Below are 19,594 nucleotides of genomic sequence, written 5' to 3'. Positions count from 1 at the left end.
ATCAGCTCCTCTCTTCATATAGTAGTGACTGACCCAGCTAATCCACATTCTATCCTTCTTTACATTCAGATTCCAAAGCAACTTGCCCAAGGAGGCACGATTCCAAATAGTTAGATCAATGAGGCTAAGACCTCCAGCAGCTACAGGGTCACAGACATGTTCCCAAGAGATGGGGGCCTTGTTACTAATAGTATCTTTACCAGTCCATAGAAAGCTCCTGCAAAGGCTTTCAATGTGGTGGATGATCTTCTTAGGAAGGGGAAAAATCTGCAGCCAGTAGTTAGCAATAGAGAAGAGTACACTCTTCACCAAGAGGAATCTGCCAGCATAAGATAACATTCGAGTGCACCAGTGATTGATTCTACAGGTCATTCTATCAATAAGAGGTTGGCAGTTATTAATTGTAAGCCTCTTACTATCCAGGGGAACTCCAAGATACCTAAAAGGCATTTGCCCAATCTGAAAACCAGTTTCAAGCATCAGCAAATTCTGACAGTTACTATCCACTCCACCCATGTATATTTTGCTCTTAGGAACACTCATGACCAGACCTGTGGTGGAGGAGAATTCTTTCACCTTCTGCATAATGAGTCTAATGGAGGTGGCATCTGCCCTAGAGAACAACAAAATATCATCAGCAAAGCATACATTCAGGATCTTAAGTTTTTCACACCTAGGGTGAAACTTGAAGCCAGGGATATCACCCAATGTTTGAAGCACCCTGTGTAGATACTCCATAATCAGGACAAAAAGCAGAGGAGATATTGGATCTCCCTGCCTTAGTCCTCTCTTAGCATTGAGAGTAGTACTGGGTTCACCATTAAGAGAAAACTTATAAGAAACAGAGGTGACACATGCCATGATCCAAGCAACAAATTTGTGAGGAAATCCAAGTGCATACATGATATTCTTTAAGGTAATCCACTACACAGTATCATATGCCTTTTGTATATCCATTTGGATCATACACCTAGGTGATATATTTTTCCTTCCATAGCCTCTAACCAGTTCCTGTGCTATCATAATGTTGTCATAGATAATTCTGCCAGGTATGAAAGCAGATTGGTTATCATTCACAATGGAACCTATAACCCTCCCCAATCTGGAAGTAAGAATCTTGGACAGAATTTTGTAAAAAGTACTACAACAGGAAATAGGCCTCCAATCTTTCACAGTCTTAGCTTCATTAGTCTTAGGAATCAGAGTAATCAGGGAGCAGTTTAAGTCTTTGTGCATAGTGCTAGTCCTGAAAAACTCTTGAATAGCTGTTATTACATCCCCCTTCACAATCTGCCAGGAACACTTGAAAAAGTAAGCATTGAAGTCATCCAAGCCAGGGGCTTTGTTGTTGCCAATGCTACTCAAAGCATCCCACACTTCCAGTTCTGTAACAGGTTGGATCAGACTTAAGGCATCATCCCTTGAGAGCAGACTACCCTTACTAATGCTGGCAATATCAATCCCCTGCAGTGTATTTGTAGCAGTCCCTACAAGGTTTGTATAGAACTCTAAAATTTCCTTGGCAATCTCTTCCTTAGTGGTAAGAGTATTCCCATTCATGGATACCAGAGTTGCTATATGCTTGTGTTTGTTCTTCTCCTTCACTGTATTATGGATGAAAGTATTGTTGCCATCCCCCAAATGCAACCACTCCACCTTGGCTCTCTGTTTAAGGATACTTTCCTCCATTTGATTCAGTTCCACCACTTTATCAGTTTTGCACTTAACTTGTTCAATGGCTGATGCATCAAACTTATTGTTCTCAAGGTGTTGGTGGGCTTCCATAAGGTCACTTCTAGCCTGTTGAATCTGAAGCTGTAAATTAATGAACCTTCTTTGAAGCTGCCCTATAGGCCTCTGCAGTCTCCTCATCTTTTTCCACAGTTTTTGCATAGCAGTTCCATGGGTATGTTGATTCCAACTAGTTCTAACTACTTCCTGGTAATCCTCTTGCTTGGTCACATAGTTCACAAACTTGAACATAAAGCTTCTATTGGCTTGGGCAGCTATCCAATTAACCCTTATAGGGGAATGATCCGAGATGCTAGGGTGAAGAACCTCCACACTCACACTCTGATACTTTTGGAACCAATGACAATTGCCAATAAGCCTATCAATCCTTGAGTATATAGCACCTGTGGTATGTTTATTAAACCAAGTGAAATGACACCCTTTTGTAGGGGCTTCAAACAAACCCTATCTCTGCATCATTTCAGTCAAGTCACTATATTCATTGATATGTACACTATTCCCTCCTATTCTATCCTGGCAAGTTAAGACATTGTTGAAGTCTCCCATAACAATCCATGGACTAGATATATTTACACCCAAAGTATCTATTTGGTCCCAAAGATTCTTTCTCAACTCTTTTTGATTCATGGCATATACAATGGTAGCATAATAATGGATACTATTATTCACATTACTAACCTCCACATGAATAAACTGTTCTTCAATAAGAAGTACCTTCAGTTGCACTTCAAGATCCTTCCACAAAATCCAAATCCTACCATTAGAGTGGTGGGAGTAGTTATCTATGAAGGACCAAGACTTACCAAAATTTCTTCTAATCTTGCAAGCATTACTTTGTTTTACTCTAGTTTCAAGCAATGCTACAATAGGGACATTAAAAGTTGAGAGGTAGGAGCTAACCTCTCTATGCCTTGCCTCCTTATTGATGCCCCTAACATTCCAAGTAGCAAGCATTAACCATTACTGCATCCCACCTCTGGGACAGTTCCAATCCCAAGGGGTGTGAACACATTCTGTACAAGCATCTCATTAACAGGGGTGAAAATGATTTTCTTCTTGGCTTTATCAGTTCTATTAGCACTTACCTCAGTCCATTCATCATCCTGGTTATTCTTCGGGATAATACTCTCCTTAAGAGGCTCTTCCACAATCTTTTCCAGAATTTGCCCCTCAACCACAGTATCCTTAGGCTGCTTTGTTGGCTTCCAAACTTTTTGCACAGGTTTCTGTTGCCCATTAGGTTGTTTACTCGAGCAATCATGTCCTATTCTCAAGCAAGTATGGCAGTATCTTGGCCTCCATTCATAGTCTATCTTCTGTTCCCACTCCCTACCATTATGATCTTTTATGGTCACACCTCTTTTAACCGGTTGGGTGATATCAACCTCAACCAACACCTTTGCATAAGAGATGCGCAACTTTCTAGCAGTGCACTCATCAGTCATAATAGGCCTACCAACAGCACTAGCAATCTTATATAGACTATTTTCTCCCCATAAGTGTAAGGGAAGATTTGGCATAGTGATCCAAAGGGGAAGAACCCTAAGTAAGTCAGCTTTCAGTTCAAAATCAATCGACCAGTATTTCGAAAAGAGAGGCTTACCATAGATGAAATAAGGTCCCTTCTCCATGACTTGACTGAGATCTTCATAACTCTTGAATCTGACAATGAAGTATCCAGAGTCATTGAAGTACAATTCAGGGAGAGCGACAAAATTCCAGGTTTTCTCCATGAAGTTCTTCACTGCGTGCATCGAGAGAGTTTCTCCAAGAGCAAAGAGTATGATCGCATTCTCCCAATACCTTAGTTCCTCCGTAACATCTGCCTCTTCAATTGTAATTGTCTCCTTGCCATCAATCAGCTCTGGCGCAACAAATCCAACGTTCATACCTCGGTTCGCATTTCGGTTACCCTGGATGACATTGACCCAAGGTTTCGTCGTGGCTATCTCCTTCTCCGGTGATTTCGTAATCTTCACCGGACTCTTTGTCACAACAGGTTCAGCAGCCTCTACGATTGTTTCATTGGGGGTTCCCTTTTGTACATGAGTCTCTGTATCCTTTACCACTGTTACCGTTGAAGTAGAGAGCGTCGCCGCCGTGAATTTCGGCCGGCCAACGCGCCGTTTAGCCTTGGTCATTCAAACCCTAGCAGAGCTCCAATGGAACAGTTATTATTTTTCAAGCGGCCGTTTAGCCTTAGTCATTTTTGAACCTATCTATAATAGTTTTGAAAAAAAAATACAAAAATAAGAATGAGAAGAAATTTAGAATTGTATATTGAAACACCAAATTCGTGGAAAATATATTTATAGTTAGAATATTTTTGAGTTTGAGTATTAAAAATGATTATCAATTTCAAAAAATTAATCAATATAATTGTGCATAGGCAGCCAGATAATATAATAAAAAAAAAAATTAAATAAGACAAATTCGATATAAAACAACAATAAAACAGAACTTTTGACTAATCATTTAATAAATTCTCAAAAGTCTTTATGTTAATTGCTTGTCTAATAAATATATTTTAATGAAATTGGACCCCTAAAAACCCTTTCTACCCAACTCTCAAGGAAAATATTTAATTAAGGGCCACTATCACCGACAACTAATAAATGTATTAGTTTTTGTAATTCAACTGGATTAATTCTTGCTGCCACGTTTTTTAAATAAGATATCTTAAATTTGTCTCACTTGTATATAAAAGTCAAATTGATTATTTCCGTCACGTTAAAGTTGATCCTTTTTATTTCATAAAAAAAACATGTTATTTACATTTTTAAAAAAATTAATTTTAACTTTATAGTTTTTAAAAAATAATTTTAAGATTTTACTCAATAGTAATAAAAATTATTTTTAATTTATTTGTTTTAAATTAAAAGATTAATTTGATATTCAGTAATTTAATATTTATCGTAAGATATTTTAACTTGACAAAAATTATATATGTATTATTGTAAAAAAAAATTAGGAGAAATTACACAAAAAAGTTAAAATTATATCATATAAAAAATCATAAAAAGAAAACATTAGTTTTATAAAAAGTTGTTTAAATCAATTTTTTATTTGAAGCATTTCACAATGCCTAACTTAAGAAGACTTGATGATTTGACTCATTACCTAATACCTAGTATGTGGTGTCTCTTATGTGCATTTGGATCCCAATGTCATATATGTTGATGATCAACAATAGTCTTTCATTTTGAATGAGGATGGTAAAAGTTTTGGATTTCATGTTATGTATGCTTCCAAAGCTATACTCTAAGATTTCATTTGGCATATTTTGCCATACATTTAGGCTATATTTGGGAGTTTGAAACGGAGGGAAAGACTTTTGAAAACGAATTTTTAGAAAAATATAAAAAAATATTTGATATTTTTTGAAAAAATAATTTTGTTTAGAATGATAAAAGAGTTATTATCATTACAAAAAATTTAATTTTTAAAATAGTATAACAACCTAAAAGATATTTGAAAAATTTATGTAAGCATTCCAAAACACTCCTTCAATACAATTTTTGAGTTCTCCATTTTATGGGGTTTTTGGTGGTATGTATAAAATCAAACCCTCCAAAACCTTCATACCCAAAATATTTTTATTCTTTTCACCAAATTCTTCCTATTTTCCAAAGTCCTCCCCTCCATTTCCCTCCAAACTCTCAAACATAGCCTTAGTTGAATCGTCAAGGTACTTGGTGTTGGTTAGGAGATTACATTACAATAAAATATTTTTTTTAGCGAGATACCATATTGGTGGAATAATTGAACGAGCTAAAACTAGGGTAGGTAATGAATCGAATCAATTCAAAAATAATTTAGAATTCAGTTCGACAATTAAATCGTTGAATTAGGTTGATGAACTAAATGAGCTAAAAACTAAATTCGTTAACTAAATGAGCTGAACTTGAACTATGCATAGTTCGACTCGTTAGGTTCATGAGTCAACTCGATTATATATGAGATGAATTATATTGTCTTTAAAAGTATGTTTAAAAATTTGCTTTAAATATTACCCTTGTATTTTCTTTTAATCTAATAGTTTTAATTGATAATTTATATTCTCAAATGAGCAAAATATTTCTAAAAATAATTATACAAATAAAATAAACATCGTACAAATTTCAATCTTATCATTTTTATTTTATTTTTATATATTTTTTATTTAAAATAATTAATTCAAAATGTTGAATATATATAAAAAGAAGACTTTAAAAAATGACTTTTACATCGGTGAAACAAGCGAATTGAACCTAACGAGATGAACCTAGCAAGTTGGACCGAGTTGTTCGTGAACTTCTAATATATCGAGTTTGAGCTGGAAAAAAGTTCGTGACGGACTCGAACGGATATTTGAGCTAAACCAATTTTTAACGAGTCGAGTCGAACTGAAGTGAGTTTGAATCGACTCGACTCATTTCCAACCCTAGTAAAAACAAAATTTGATGGTATTTTTAAACTTCTTCCCTAATAATAAAGGAGATATACCTTCGGTTAGAAAATGATGTATTTTTAAAATTTTGAACAATAATAAAATATTTTGGTTTTTCGCGCCTTCTGATTTCTTCCTCCAAAACTCTAGTTTATTTTTATTTAAAAAATGTGTTTTAGATATTCCCTCGGTTGAAGAATGGACTGATAGAAAATCTCTTAGTTATCCTTTCGATTGATGAATTGAAAGATAGAAAATCCCTTCAGCTATCCCTTCGGTTGACATATGGACTAATAGTAAAAAGGCCTTTCGTCATCCCATCAGTTGGTGAATTAAACCGGTAGGAAAACCTTACTTATCCCTTTGGTTAAACCAACGAACCGGTAGGAAAAATAATTCTCTTTGTAACTTCTTCCCCTAAACCCTGTTCTATTATGATATGAAACCAAACGAAACGAAACGAAACAGAATACATAAGCTCATCCTCTCAAAACTTTTGTAACTTTCCCCCCGAATGTCATCACCCACAAGCTCATCCTTTCTAAACAAAACATTTTCCTCCATAAGCTCATCATTCACTCCATGATTATGTATCAACATTCGAAGCATCCACGCTTCACCACCATTGTTTTCATTAGAAACATTCGACCATTATCGTCTTCATCAATGTCTTTATAATCGTTTTGTCTTCGTCGCCATGTCGTCTTCATAAGCGTCTTCTACATTTTCCCGTATATAAATATTTGTCCATGCATGTCTCATATCTTATTTGTATGAAAATTAGTTCTAGTATTGTAACTTATCAATGTTAGGTTTATCAAATTCTTAGTTGTGAAAGGCTCCACCTTTCACTGAAATAATATCATGTTATCTATGATGATTTTAGGCCAAAAACGCCATAGATGTTTATCTAAGTTCATTGTTTGAAGATTTAAATGTTTTTTTGGAAGGAAGGCATTGATGATGATGCGTATTTGGTTGAAACTTTTAAGATGTTTGTCATGTAGTTCTGCACCATCAATGACTTTCGTGGTTATGATCATTTGTCTGGGTACATCGTTAAGGGACATAAAAGTGTGTCCTATATGTGAAGTTGATACATGCTACCATCAACTAAGTAATGTAAAAATACTATTTACCTTGGGTATCAAAAATATCTAATATCCAATCATCGATATTGTAGATTACAGAAGGCTTTCAATAGACAATAGAAGTTTGATATCTCTCCAAAGCCCTTTACCGGGAAGGAAATGAAATAGTAAGATATAGGAAAATTTTGTATTCTATTTTTTCCCGAATGAGGACAGTTTTCCTTCTATAAGAGAAGATGAGGCTCAAAAATAAAATAATTCATTGGACAAATTAATGGAATAAGTGATTAGGCCAATCTAATATTGACCTTAAATAGTCGATTGTTTAAGGCACAAATGGAAGATTTTGATACTTAGCCATTACCAATCATTAAAATATTGTCCAGTCGATTTTAGACTCAACAAGAAAAAAATAATTGACTTGGTAGAGCTAATAGATTATATAGTTGTGAAAAGACTTCCTATCAATCATACAATTCTCTAATTAGTTAGATAGGCCTTAAAAATATTTTCAGGAGTTTTTAATAAAATGATATAGGCCTTAAAAAGGTTTTAGGTGTGTGTGAGTTGTCTTAGTATCTTAGGAGTTACTTTCCTACTTTCACAAGACTTTGGTCACTCAGACACACGTGACTGGGCGATCTTTAAAACTTCCTCGCTTTCACAACTCTAAAGCTTTCAAGTTCCGTTACGATATACACCGATCATATAAGCACTCGCTGGAACCTTGAATCTTCTATTTAATGAGGATCGAGATATCTTCAAGTTAATCACCATCATCATAGAGTTGGAAAGATATCACCACAACTTCAATAAGCATTGGCGTTGTCATCATCAAAACACCGAGACAGTCAACAACATCAAAATCATTAGCCACATACCTGCAAATGCATAGATCTATATTTTCCTCTTTTTTGATGATGACGAAACATCTCTCATACAGGTGGTAAAAGAGAAAAAACAGATAAAATTTGAAATGGTTAAACCCCCATTCACGTAATTAGAGAATATACTTTATATTAACACTGTAATTACTGAGTTGTTGTTTCTTCTGAATAATCTTTGCACAACAACTACTGCAGCTACGCATTTTGACTCAATTGTGGATAGCGTGGCACTTACTTGTTTCTTGCTATGCTAGGAGACAAGTAAGTGACATGTACCGCTAGTACTTTTTCTATCCAATTTTCTAAATGTACAAGAGAATGCAGGAGCCTGCTCACATAGAATGCAAAAGGCTCTCCTTGTGTGAGTTTTGCGAATGACCAATGCTCCCATTCCTCCTAGGAAACGTGGAGCAAAGGAGACCAAGTCATCCCTCAATCGTGAGAGAAATTATGTGTTCCCTCTATCCACGTTCCTCGGCCATTTCTCCTAAGACGCCTCATAAACCACGTGTATCACATAAGACAGATTGTTAGTTTTGGACTTAAGTCCAACTAATTATTTAGGCTATCATCTTGCTTTGTATTTTCTAGACGACCTGCTATTGCTATACTAAGGACTCCTTTGACAATCAAGCTTCACCCGGGCACTCCATCAAGGGTCATTTTCTTTTAGGCCGAGTAAACTTTCCATCATTTATATTATGAATGCATTATTTTTGACTATATGATGAATATACTATTTTATAATTATATGAACTTGTTTATTTAAAAGTATATATTTATATGTAGTATTACTGTTTGATATTAAAGAAAAATTAAAAAAAAAGTTTTTTAAAATAAAAAAGCGCTTTATAATTATGTAAAGAAATAAAAAGATTAAAAAGTATTAAGAGCGGTTTTATTATAATTTAGAGCTTATAAATTAAAAAATGCTTTCTTTTCCCACCTACTACATCATTTTTAAAAGCGGGTTCATTTGAATGAAAAATTATCCTTTGTGGTTAAGCTTTGAACAAGCCATTATACAACTTGTCAAGAAAACCAATGAAAGGAATCAGACAGAGAGGGTTAAAAAAAAGCATAAAGTTTGGTTATAAATATAACAAAAGATTTTTCACATGGTATGATGTGAAAGGGCATAAAGGTAGAAAAAGAGAAAAAAATAATAACAATATAATAATAACAATATTAAAAAGAAAGAGTGGGATTGCAATTTGATAGGTAAGCATAGAAAACGACATTATCCAATAGCATTAAACATTATAATATCACAGAATCACCTAATAAATCCAACCAACAATTTTAGGCCACACTTTTCTTAGAAAAATCTAGAACTTAAAAGATTCTATTTTCTCTCTTTCACACTATTATTATTACTTTTTTTCCTTTCTTTTGCAACACCATATAGTCCGATTCAGAGATCAGTTCTGATATCAAGTGATTTCAGTTAGTCTAGTCAATTCTGGACTCAAATAGTTTTAGTCTCCTCCCAATCGCAGTTACGAGGTGGTTTTCCATAACAAATACAGTGTCAATCATCACTGGAACAACTAACTATTTTATTATTATTATTATTACTATTTTATTAACACACAAAAAACACTAAAAATATTACTATAAACAAACAACAAAAATAACACATCAATTTCTTCAACATATTCTAAGAATCTTCTCTTTCTCTCTCTTATATAAAACTCCATATATCAAGTCTTTTATTGTTGTTGTCAGTGACTTTTTGTAATTACTTTCTGATTTCCAAACCTACAACAGCTGCAACTGCAAGTTTCTGAGCTGAAAAAAGTTCCACTTGTTAACAACTACTGTTGTTGTTGTCAACATGTGTGTGCAAGAGGATGAACAAGTTGATCAAGATAATGATAAAACAATTTCATGGCCTTTGCATTGTGATCTATTGCATGCCCAGATGGATAATTCAGAAAAAGACTCTTCTTTTGGTGTTTCCAATGCCCAAATCAGTGTTGCAGATTCATTTCCTGTTAGTCTTTTCTTCCTTCTTTTCTTCCTTTCTATTATAAGCTGGATTTTGATTTTTGAACATGTTTTTTCAATCTGGCTTCTCAGACTTTAATTATAATTTGAAGCTTTTTTTTAATTGAATTATTTGTCCATATGATGATTTTGTTTTCAGCTTATTTCCATAAGTTTTTTAGAATAGCTTATGAAAATACCTTATAGCTTATGTATAAGATGTTTGACTTTATTTTATCTTTGGTTATTCTAATTTTCTTGTATGCTTGTTTTGTTACTTTGGTTGAAGAGACTGAAAAAGAAATTATGATTTTTTAGGTTGTTTGGCCTTGAAATTCTCTTAGAAATGATTATCAAAGGCTATATGTTTATAATTATAACTTTTGTGTATATTTTAGCTGGAAAGTATTTGTGAAGATGCAGTGATTACAGAGAAAAAACAGAATGTGGTGAATTTTGTCCCAACGCTTCGGTCAGGAGAGTGGTCTGATATCGGAGGTCGGCCTTACATGGAGGATACTCACATATGCATCGGAGACTTGGCGAAGAAATTCGGTTATGATGCTGTCTGCGACAAAGCTGTTTCCTTTTATGGTGTAAGCCATCTAACTGATTTTGTTAACTGTCTATTGTCATAACAAAATCGAGAAAACATCTTTTAGTCCTTTTGATTAAGAGGGCGTGCACCCGATCCTAATCAAGATTTAACATTGAAGGTGAATGGTGTATTGTGTAGGTATTTGATGGACATGGAGGGAAGAGTGCTGCACAATTTGTTCGCGATCATCTTCCGAGGGTGATTGTTGAGGATTCTGACTTTCCTCTTGAACTTGAGAAGGTGGTCACGAGGTCGTTTTTGGAGACTGATTCGGAGTTTGCGAAAACATGCTCTGCTGAGTCTTCCCTTTCTTCTGGTACAACGGCATTGACTGCAATTATATTTGGAAGATCTCTACTCGTGGCTAATGCTGGAGACTGTCGCGCTGTTTTGTCCCGGGCTGGAGGAGCTATAGAAATGTCCAAAGATCACAATCCCTTATGCATGAAAGAAAGGATGAGGATTGAGTCGCTCGGCGGATTTGTCAATGATGGTTACTTGAACGGACAGTTAGGCGTGACGCGTGCTCTAGGAAACTGGCATCTTGAAGGAATGAAGGAAATGAGTGGAAGAGGTGGACCATTGAGTGCTGAGCCAGAACTTAAACTGATAACATTGACGAAAGACGACGAGTTTTTGATAATCGGAAGCGACGGAATATGGGAAGTTTTTCGTAGCCAAAATGCGGTCGATTTTGCTAGGAGGAGGCTTCAACAGCATAATGATGTTAAACAATGTTGCAAGGAAATAGTAGGTGAAGCAATAAAGAGAGGTGCAACAGATAATTTAACTGTTGTGATGGTGTGTTTTCAATCAGATCCACCACCAGCTATGATTATTGAAAGGCCTAATAGATTTAGGAGAAGTATATCTGCTGAGGGACTTCAAAATCTTAAATGCCTGCTAGAAGGATAGATTATTCTTCTCAGCAACACCTTTGTTTTTGTGAGGTGAAATTGTTATGTACATAAATTCATGTATGTCTTTATCTTGTGCTTGTGCTGATCAGTGATCACTGGTGAGGTAGATAAAATAATGCACTAATGGGGCTAAATTCAAATTCAAATAAAATGTATACTATTGTATGATTGTTTTTCCCATTATTAATGGGAATGAGAGACATGAGCATGTATATCATGAAACACAATGTTATATTTATAATTTTTTAAATTCTCCTTGGGAGAGTCATGAACAACATTGTAAATGGACTCCACACTGATAGTTTTGTATTAATTTAACTGTTATCCTATTCATGTGCTTTTGCACTTATTGGTGTTATTTTAAAGAAATTAGTATACGAAAATAGTGAGGAGTGATTTGGATTCTGATGATAGAATAGTCAACCACTAATTCGAAAATTTGGTATAGACTTAAATGACTAAGACCGATTCCGTGACAAAACCATAGTTACTCCTGAGCTATTTTTTATCAAGAGATGTAAAAAAGGAATAAATTGTGAGCATTAAAATACCAAAAAGATGTTGAAATAACTCAATGAAAAGGAATCATGCCAATGAATACATTGGTTTACACAATCAGCTTAAAAAAACAGAAAGGGATGTACAAATTGTCAAACTACAAAACCAGTGGCCAGACAAGATAATAACGTGAAAGTGAAAGTGAGTATCCTGCATTATCTAGTTTTTTTGTCTTGACCAATGTCACAATTCTCTTAAAGACCTTATCTTAAATGAGGCTTTGTTGATATATGTCAGTCAGTATGCAGACATAAATACAAACTTTTTCATACAATTTCAATGGTTATATTTTTGGGGGATATGCTCCTAGTACAAAATATTTGATAGCATAATAGAATTAGAGACAACATGCCCCAATCGCAGCAATTAAAAGCTTTTCCAGTTCCATGAGAGACCATAATTGACTTCTAGTTGAATGCCATAATAGCTAGCAGCAGTATAGTAAATAGCTGTGTCACACACATGCCAAATTTGAATGCCATAATAGCTAGCAGCAGTATGGTAAATAGCTGTGTCACATACATTCCAGTTTCACAGTCTAAAGGCCCGAATTTCAAACTAAGTCCAAAATGAAAATCAAACCGGACGGAAAAAATTGTGAAGAATCATATCATTTGTTGATGAAGATCTGCCGCCTGTTGTGCGAGTTCCACCATCATAGCCTCATCAAAGAACTTACCTATACTTACATCTTCACTCATTCCCTGCAAGAAAAAACACATAATAAATCCTTTGAAGGAACAAGTTATAATAGATGATGCTGCTTGCTAGCATTCCTCTAAGTTTGCATGACCCTATCTTCTAGTTTCATGTAGACGATGTATTTTCTATTCCCTTTCTTTCTCCAGAAGGATAAAGCAAATCATTGGTTATAAATGTAGAATGAGTATCATCATGAGACCTTCAAGTAAGAAACACGGTACATTTAAATAAGTTATCAACTCTTGAGGAAAAAAACGGAAAAAAACCATACCTTCCTGCGCCTTGTTTTTACCATAAACTCACGGGCAAGATGCTGGATTGGTGCTGGTTCAAGTGGGCGCAGAACAATGCTTTTGTCCAGTGGATCTCCTGGAACAATAGCCCAGTGATCAAAAACTGATTGGCAAAACGCTTGACCCTGTGTATGGTATCTCAAGTCCGTCTCAAAACCAAAAGATTCGATCACGGGCAAAAATGCCTGAAAAATGTGGAGAACAGGGTCAGTAGCCATATAAGTTTAAAACCATGGCGGTGCAGAGAAGAAAACCACATTACATTAAATAAATTTATAGGGAAAAGTTAGTCAATGACCTTAACGAGATAAGCCGGGGTGCCAGGTTGAGGAACATCAGCAGTAACATGTCCACGCCTACGAGACAACACAGTGTAGATAGCAGATACACAATCTATTGGTGTTTGAATCTGACTCAAAGGCAAAAAGAACAATACTATCAGAGCAAGCATGAGTGAAAAGGTAAAACTGATGTTCACGGGTTACTATATGAAATTAGTGCAAGCAAATACAATAACTATTTTGCTAGCTTCTGTAAAATTACATCACTCCAGCCACATACAAAAAGGCCATTCTGCTTAGACCATCATTTTTAAATATAAAGGATGGATGTGCTCTTCTTGTTAGCTTGTATGCAGCTCCTTCTCAATAGATATAAATCATCATTTAGTTTGTGAACCATTGAATGATTACAATTGAGTTTTACTATAGGCAGCCAATATTGAAGCATAAAATAGCAAGTATATACATACCTCAACGTAATATACTGGTTCCATAAGGCGGGGGGTGGCCATAAGGAAAGCTGAATAAGCCACTCGCCGTGCTGTTGGAATGATCTGGCCAGATCCACGATGAAGTGGCTCAGGTGCAATCCTTGCATCAACAATCTTAAATTTAACATTCCGAATGGGTTCATCACACAAAGGTCCTTCCCGTGCACCCCACTGAAATCTGTTAAATGACATAACATTATCAAAGTGAAATCAATTAATCAATGAACGACTAAATAAATCACTGTATTCTATGTTTACCCCTGAACAATGGAATCCTTCACAGCATTGAGCAGGTTCTTGTCAACTTCAGTAGGAAGGGTGTCATCTAAAAGAATATTAGGGCCCTGCATTGGAACTAGAATATGTTACACATAAGTTTCAGAAGACATTTGGGTAAAGAAATAGATAGATATAGTGATTTACCTGTTTATCAGGGCCAAAAGCCCAGATTGACCGAGCAGCAAGAAGATCCCAGTCATATTTAGTCTGGAAAAATTCACCTAGTTTCTTTCTGTTCCAGTCAGTGCTAACAACACCATTCTCTATGTCTTCTGCCAGACCTCTTTCTAGTGGCTCCGCAATCTAAAGAATGACCAAGAGTTTTAGGAGTGAAGTGAAAAATACCCAGCCTAAGAAAAATGTATCTGTGAACTAAGAAATGGACAATTTGAAATGAAGCCTATATAATACCTACCATTGTTATTTTATTCTTCTTGTTTGGTGTTTCAGCAAAACATTTCATTGATGAAGACTCAACAACTGTTTCACAAAATGAGACAACAGGATCTGCTACCTGCAAAAGAACAGGAAAGGACCATCTTCAACAAAGGAACAGCTTTAAGTCAACGTCTAACCCAAAAAAATGAGAATCAAAATCATTTGAAAAGGGAAATAGAAAGTGATATATGACCTTGACTTCAACTTCAGAATAGAGCTCTCTCAGGTCCTTCATAATTGAATCCAAGTACAGCTCACCAGTCCCTAGTATAGTGTGTTCCCCAGACTCCTCAACTTTAGTAACTGCTAAAGGATAACTCTTGCTAATTTTCCTCAGACCCTCCACCATTTTTGGCAACTCACTTGGATTCAACGGCTCAGTGGCGGTTTTTACCACAGACAGGGTATTGAACAGAAGGGGCCTGAATATGTATACATCCTCATCAAAATCCACATTACAAAGAGTTGCAGTTTTCATTATTGAAGCATCCACACCTTCAATTAAAACCCAAGAACCAGGAAGAGCCTCAGCTATTGGCATCCTGTCACGAGCTTGATAAACCCACAACTTTGTTACTTCTTTTACAGTCATGTCCTCCTCATCATCTGGTGAGTATCCCTCTCCGAGAACTCGGACGGCCTGTCCTGTCTGTATCTTGCCGCTATAAACTCTACCAAAAGCATCAAACACACTACAATCAGATTTTGGATACAATTTGGTTATATTAACCATTAGTGGGCCAGAAGAATCACATTGTGTCATGGCTTTGTAGATGGATGAGTCTTTGGGTCCAGTATATATATGATCAACTTTCCTAACTGCAGCATCTCTTGGTGAAGGTATGTGCTGAACAAGCATATCAGTGAAACCTGAAGCTGAACCAAAAACAGAGCTGCAAGCCAGCCTCAGCAAAGGTCTGACATTCAGTCTATAGGCAGCGTTACTTAGGGTAACACCAAGTTCCGCAAGCGTTGTCTCCACACTCTTTTTATGCTCCCCAATCACTTGGCTATATATTTTGTATAGTGGCTCTAACACAAACTCGACGAAAGATCGTTCTCCACCACCCACAGGAGGTTTCTTTTTGAATGCTCTGGTATCGGGATGATAATAGTAGTCACCCCAAAGGCGGGAAGCAAATTTATTAGCTTCCAAGGGAACTCCATGTAGCTTCCCATACAGTTTAGCAAATGATTGCAACGTAAATGACCATCCAGCAGTGCCACTTGCGAAACAAACATTTCCTGCAACGGGATCTATAACTTGGACATCACCGGCAACTGAGGAGGCAGCAGCTATATGGTTATTAATGACTTCCAAAGTATGCCTCAATTTATGGTAAGCATCTTTTGGAGGCAGTTTAAGTTCAGTTATGAGCCTGTCAACCTAAAAACAAAAACAGTGAACAACTGAGAATAAAATAGGAGAATAAGATAAAATACTAAGACATAGCAAACATTCATATTGACAATAATTCTGTTTACCTTATTCATTACAACAACAATAGGCAATCGCTCCTGAATTGCATGACGTATTGCCCTCTCTGTGTTTACCTACAAATAGCAAGAAACTAAAAACTCAATGTTGTCATACAGCTAGTTATATTGCAGAATCTACCATCATAGTCTAACCGATAAGTAATTGTTTTAGCTTTGAGAAATGAAAAGAGCAAACATATCATAACCTAGGAAGCACAGACACATACACAGACAACCCTGACATGTGGATACTAGTGATAATATAAGAAAACTGAAGTAATTAAATGTTCGCGTGTGTGTATGTTAGTGTCTTGTCGGGTACATGATACTATTACTAACCTAGGTTGTTAATCTCGGAAAGCAACGCGCAATGCCGAACCCCCAAATTGCTATAGCAGCATAGCGGAGAGCGGGATAATCACTATTGTGAAGACTAAAAACAATGTATATAGGAAATAAAAATTCCAAAAGCATACATAAATACTTAGAAATAGAAATTGTAACCGCATATATCATAAAATTTCAACAGCATACATATCCCATCAAAATTTTAAAGGAAATTCCTCACAAACAATTATTTTCTTGCTCTGGTCTTTATAAGAGTTCCACTACCAATCAATATCAAGATTGCCACCAATAGGTTTACAATAACTTTTGTTGATGGAAGTTGGTGTTACACTTACAGAGGCATAGGATGATGATGCCGTGGTTATTTAAATTGAAACAGAACAACGCAAACAGAACAGAGGAGAAGGCGAGGGAGAACAGCGGTCAGCGGAAAATGGGAAAGCAGGGGAGAAGGAAGGGGAGTACGCTGTGCGAAAAACAGTGAAGATTGGAGAAGAATTGTGGAAAACAGGAACTGAAGATGGAGTAAAAAGACTACTATACTCTTAAAAGAATTTGGGTTTACATATTTACCCCCAAAATGAGAAGCACTGTTATTGCGCTGCTACGACACTGCTATTTGCGGCCCCTATGACCCCTATTGTTAATAGTGCTTTGTAGGCCAATGGCGTAGCGGTGAGGGGTCGTGCCACTATGCTACACTGCTATAGCACGCTATTGACAACCTAGATACTACCAAACAAAAAAAAGGACACATCTTTAATATGGAAACTCATTGCTACATAGATTATAACTACTATCAACTTATCAACCAGAATTGACCTAAGCCCAATGGCATGGCGATGAGGGGCGTGCCGCCATGCTACATCCCACAAAATGAGAATGGTGGCTAGAAATTTACTAATAGCACTGCTATTGGACTGCTACAACGCTGCTATTTGAGGCTACTATGACCACTAGGCCAATGACTACTATGCCAACGGCGTAGCGGTGAGGGGTCGTGCCACCACACTACATCCCCCAAATTGAGAATGGCGGCCAGTAAACCGCTAATAGCACTGCTACTGGGCTGCTGCGACACCGCTATTTGCGGCCGCTATGACCACTAAGCCAATGACCACTAGGTCAATGGCGTAGCAGTAAGGGGCCGTGCCGCCCCGCTACACCACTAGAGCGTGTTATTCAAAAGCTAGACACTAACACGCGTTGGGCATTGAACAAGTCTTTAATATGGAAAATCAATGGTACATAGATCATAACTACTATCAACTTATCAGTTATCAACCAGAATTGACCTATGCCCAAATGCCTAAACATCAACAATAGATACTAATCACCAAAGAAATAGCATAGACAAAAAGATAATTACCATAACACCTTCACCAGCATCAACAACCAAAACAGCACCATCAGCAAGCCTCAAAGCAGCAGTCATTTCATCCGAAAAGTTAACATGACCCGGCGCATCCATAATATTACACAAATAAGACTTCGAATTACTATCTTCCAACACAAGCGACATAGGAACAGCTTTAATAGAAATCCTCCTCTCTTGCTCATCAACCCTAGTATCAGTATACCTCACATGCTTCTCACTCTGAGAATCAAAAGTCGACATATGATGAGTCTGCTCCACAAGCATATCCATAAAAACTGTCTTCCCATGCTGCAAATGCCCCACCAGAGCCACATTCCTCGCCAACGAAGGATTCGACATCAACCCTAGCATAAACTGCGACGAAACGTAAGTCGAAGAATCCTTAACACCTACTTCAAATTTCTTATTCTTCACTGGCTTAATAATCGGTTGTTCTAGTGGCTGTTCATCTTCGTCCATAACTAGGGTTTCAACGTCTTCGCCGTAAACTTCTTCAGCGGTTGGGTAGTACTTTTTGTCCTCGGCTAAAACTACTTGATTTTCGAGCATGTCTACATCGGCGGAGGTGCCAGTTGTCAGCCATCCGTTTGAGGGACCTTCGCCGTCGGACTCGGCGGCTCTGTTGGAGTCTTCGGGTTCGTCACGGTCGGACTCTTCTTCCCTGTCGGAGTCTGGGTCGGACTCGATTTCGGGTCCGATGTAGTTACCGAACTCGTCGTACAAGCTGTCATCCATGGTGAAAAGTGGGAATGGATTGAGAGAGATGGAGTGTGGGTAGCACCGGAGAAGAGAGGTAGAGGTTTTGAGCGGTGGAGGGTTTTAGGGTAGGAAAGGAGAGCAGCACCAAAGAGGGAAATTGAAAGGAAGACGAGATTTAGAATCAACTGGGCTAGGCCCAATTTTGTTATATGGCAAAATCTAGAGAATTTAACCTACAATCTTGGAATTATATATGGCACCCCATACATTGCCTGAATTTACCATCTTATCATTCACAACTTTAAAATTATATTGTAAATTCACTCAAAACTTTTGCATTTTTCAAAATTTGCTAGGAGATAATGGAAGTTTACAAATTCATATAAAAAAATTGTAAATCCATACAAAAATTCATACACTTATACCAAAAAAAAAATTGTAAATACCAGCAGCTCAACTTTTTAAAAATAATACTCTAAAAATTCAGTTTGTTTCAGCATAAAGACGATGCAGAGGATTCAGGATTTTTCAGCATCTTGATTATGTCGTCGAGAGATCTTGAAATTGTCGCATCAAACTTCATCGGTCCTTTAGTTGGCCTACGGTAAAATGTTTCTCATATAACCTTCAAATCTTCATCAGTCTTCAACTCAATAAGGTCGTTACCTTTTCATCAGTATCAATTCAGTATGCACAAAATTTGATCTTATCCACCTTTCTATTCTCGGCATTGAGCAAGAAATCATTCAACTGGATTTCAAGACGGCGAGATATGCGGTGTCCTTCGGAAGTCGAAACTCTACATGAGATTTCACTATGTTAAAATACACTTCTGCGTGAATCAAAAATTGAGAAAGAGACATTTTAAGATATTTTTCTCAACAACATATGACCCTTATATATACAAGTTTAGGTTCATTCTTGACCATACAAAATGGTCGACGCGATCACAATCGTACAAAACATCGGTAAAATCGTAACT

The 19,594-nt window shown here is 36.5% G+C and overlaps 2 protein-coding genes across 2 annotated transcripts; one reads left to right on the top strand and one right to left on the bottom strand.

The window, feature by feature from the left end:
* The first annotated feature begins 9,818 nt into the window (after positions 1–9,818).
* LOC131632947 (probable protein phosphatase 2C 27) lies at positions 9,819–11,973 on the top strand. Its single transcript, XM_058903662.1, has 3 exons — positions 9,819–10,155; positions 10,547–10,744; positions 10,885–11,973. The coding sequence occupies exons 1-3, from the start codon at positions 9,997–9,999 to the stop codon at positions 11,659–11,661; spliced, it is 1,134 nt and encodes a 377-aa protein (XP_058759645.1). The 5' UTR covers positions 9,819–9,996; the 3' UTR covers positions 11,662–11,973.
* Positions 11,974–12,427: 454 nt separating this feature from the next.
* Positions 12,428–18,793, bottom strand: LOC131632938 (110 kDa U5 small nuclear ribonucleoprotein component CLO). Its single transcript, XM_058903657.1, has 10 exons — positions 17,905–18,793; positions 16,194–16,262; positions 14,902–16,095; positions 14,686–14,784; positions 14,415–14,573; positions 14,250–14,335; positions 13,971–14,169; positions 13,518–13,628; positions 13,198–13,404; positions 12,428–12,928 (listed from the first exon to the last, which is right to left on the bottom strand). Exons 1-10 carry the CDS (start codon positions 18,646–18,648, stop codon positions 12,830–12,832), a joined length of 2,967 nt encoding a protein of 988 aa, XP_058759640.1. The 5' UTR covers positions 18,649–18,793; the 3' UTR covers positions 12,428–12,829.
* Between the last annotated feature and the right edge of the window lie 801 nt (positions 18,794–19,594).

The sequence above is a fragment of the Vicia villosa genome, linkage group LG1 (assembly GCF_029867415.1).
Source record: "Vicia villosa cultivar HV-30 ecotype Madison, WI linkage group LG1, Vvil1.0, whole genome shotgun sequence".
NCBI classification, from domain to species: domain Eukaryota; kingdom Viridiplantae; phylum Streptophyta; class Magnoliopsida; order Fabales; family Fabaceae; genus Vicia; species Vicia villosa.
This window is presented reverse-complemented; position numbering and strand designations above follow the sequence as displayed.

Excerpts from the sequence above, each read along its gene's own strand:
- LOC131632947 (XM_058903662.1), top strand. The coding sequence starts at position 9,997 with ATGTGTGTGCAAGAGGATGAACAAGTTGATCAAGATAATGATAAAACA. Across the intron at positions 10,156-10,546 it reads GTGTTGCAGATTCATTTCCT|CTGGAAAGTATTTGTGAAGA; the intron begins GTTAGTCTTTTC and ends TGTATATTTTAG. Across the intron at positions 10,745-10,884 it reads AAGCTGTTTCCTTTTATGGT|GTATTTGATGGACATGGAGG; the intron begins GTAAGCCATCTA and ends TGTATTGTGTAG.
- LOC131632938 (XM_058903657.1), bottom strand. The coding sequence starts at position 18,648 with ATGGATGACAGCTTGTACGACGAGTTCGGTAACTACATCGGACCCGAA. Across the intron at positions 13,405-13,517 it reads CCCCGGCTTATCTCGTTAAG|GCATTTTTGCCCGTGATCGA; the intron begins GTCATTGACTAA and ends CACATTTTTCAG. Across the intron at positions 12,929-13,197 it reads TAAAAACAAGGCGCAGGAAG|GGAATGAGTGAAGATGTAAG; the intron begins GTATGGTTTTTT and ends TTTTTCTTGCAG.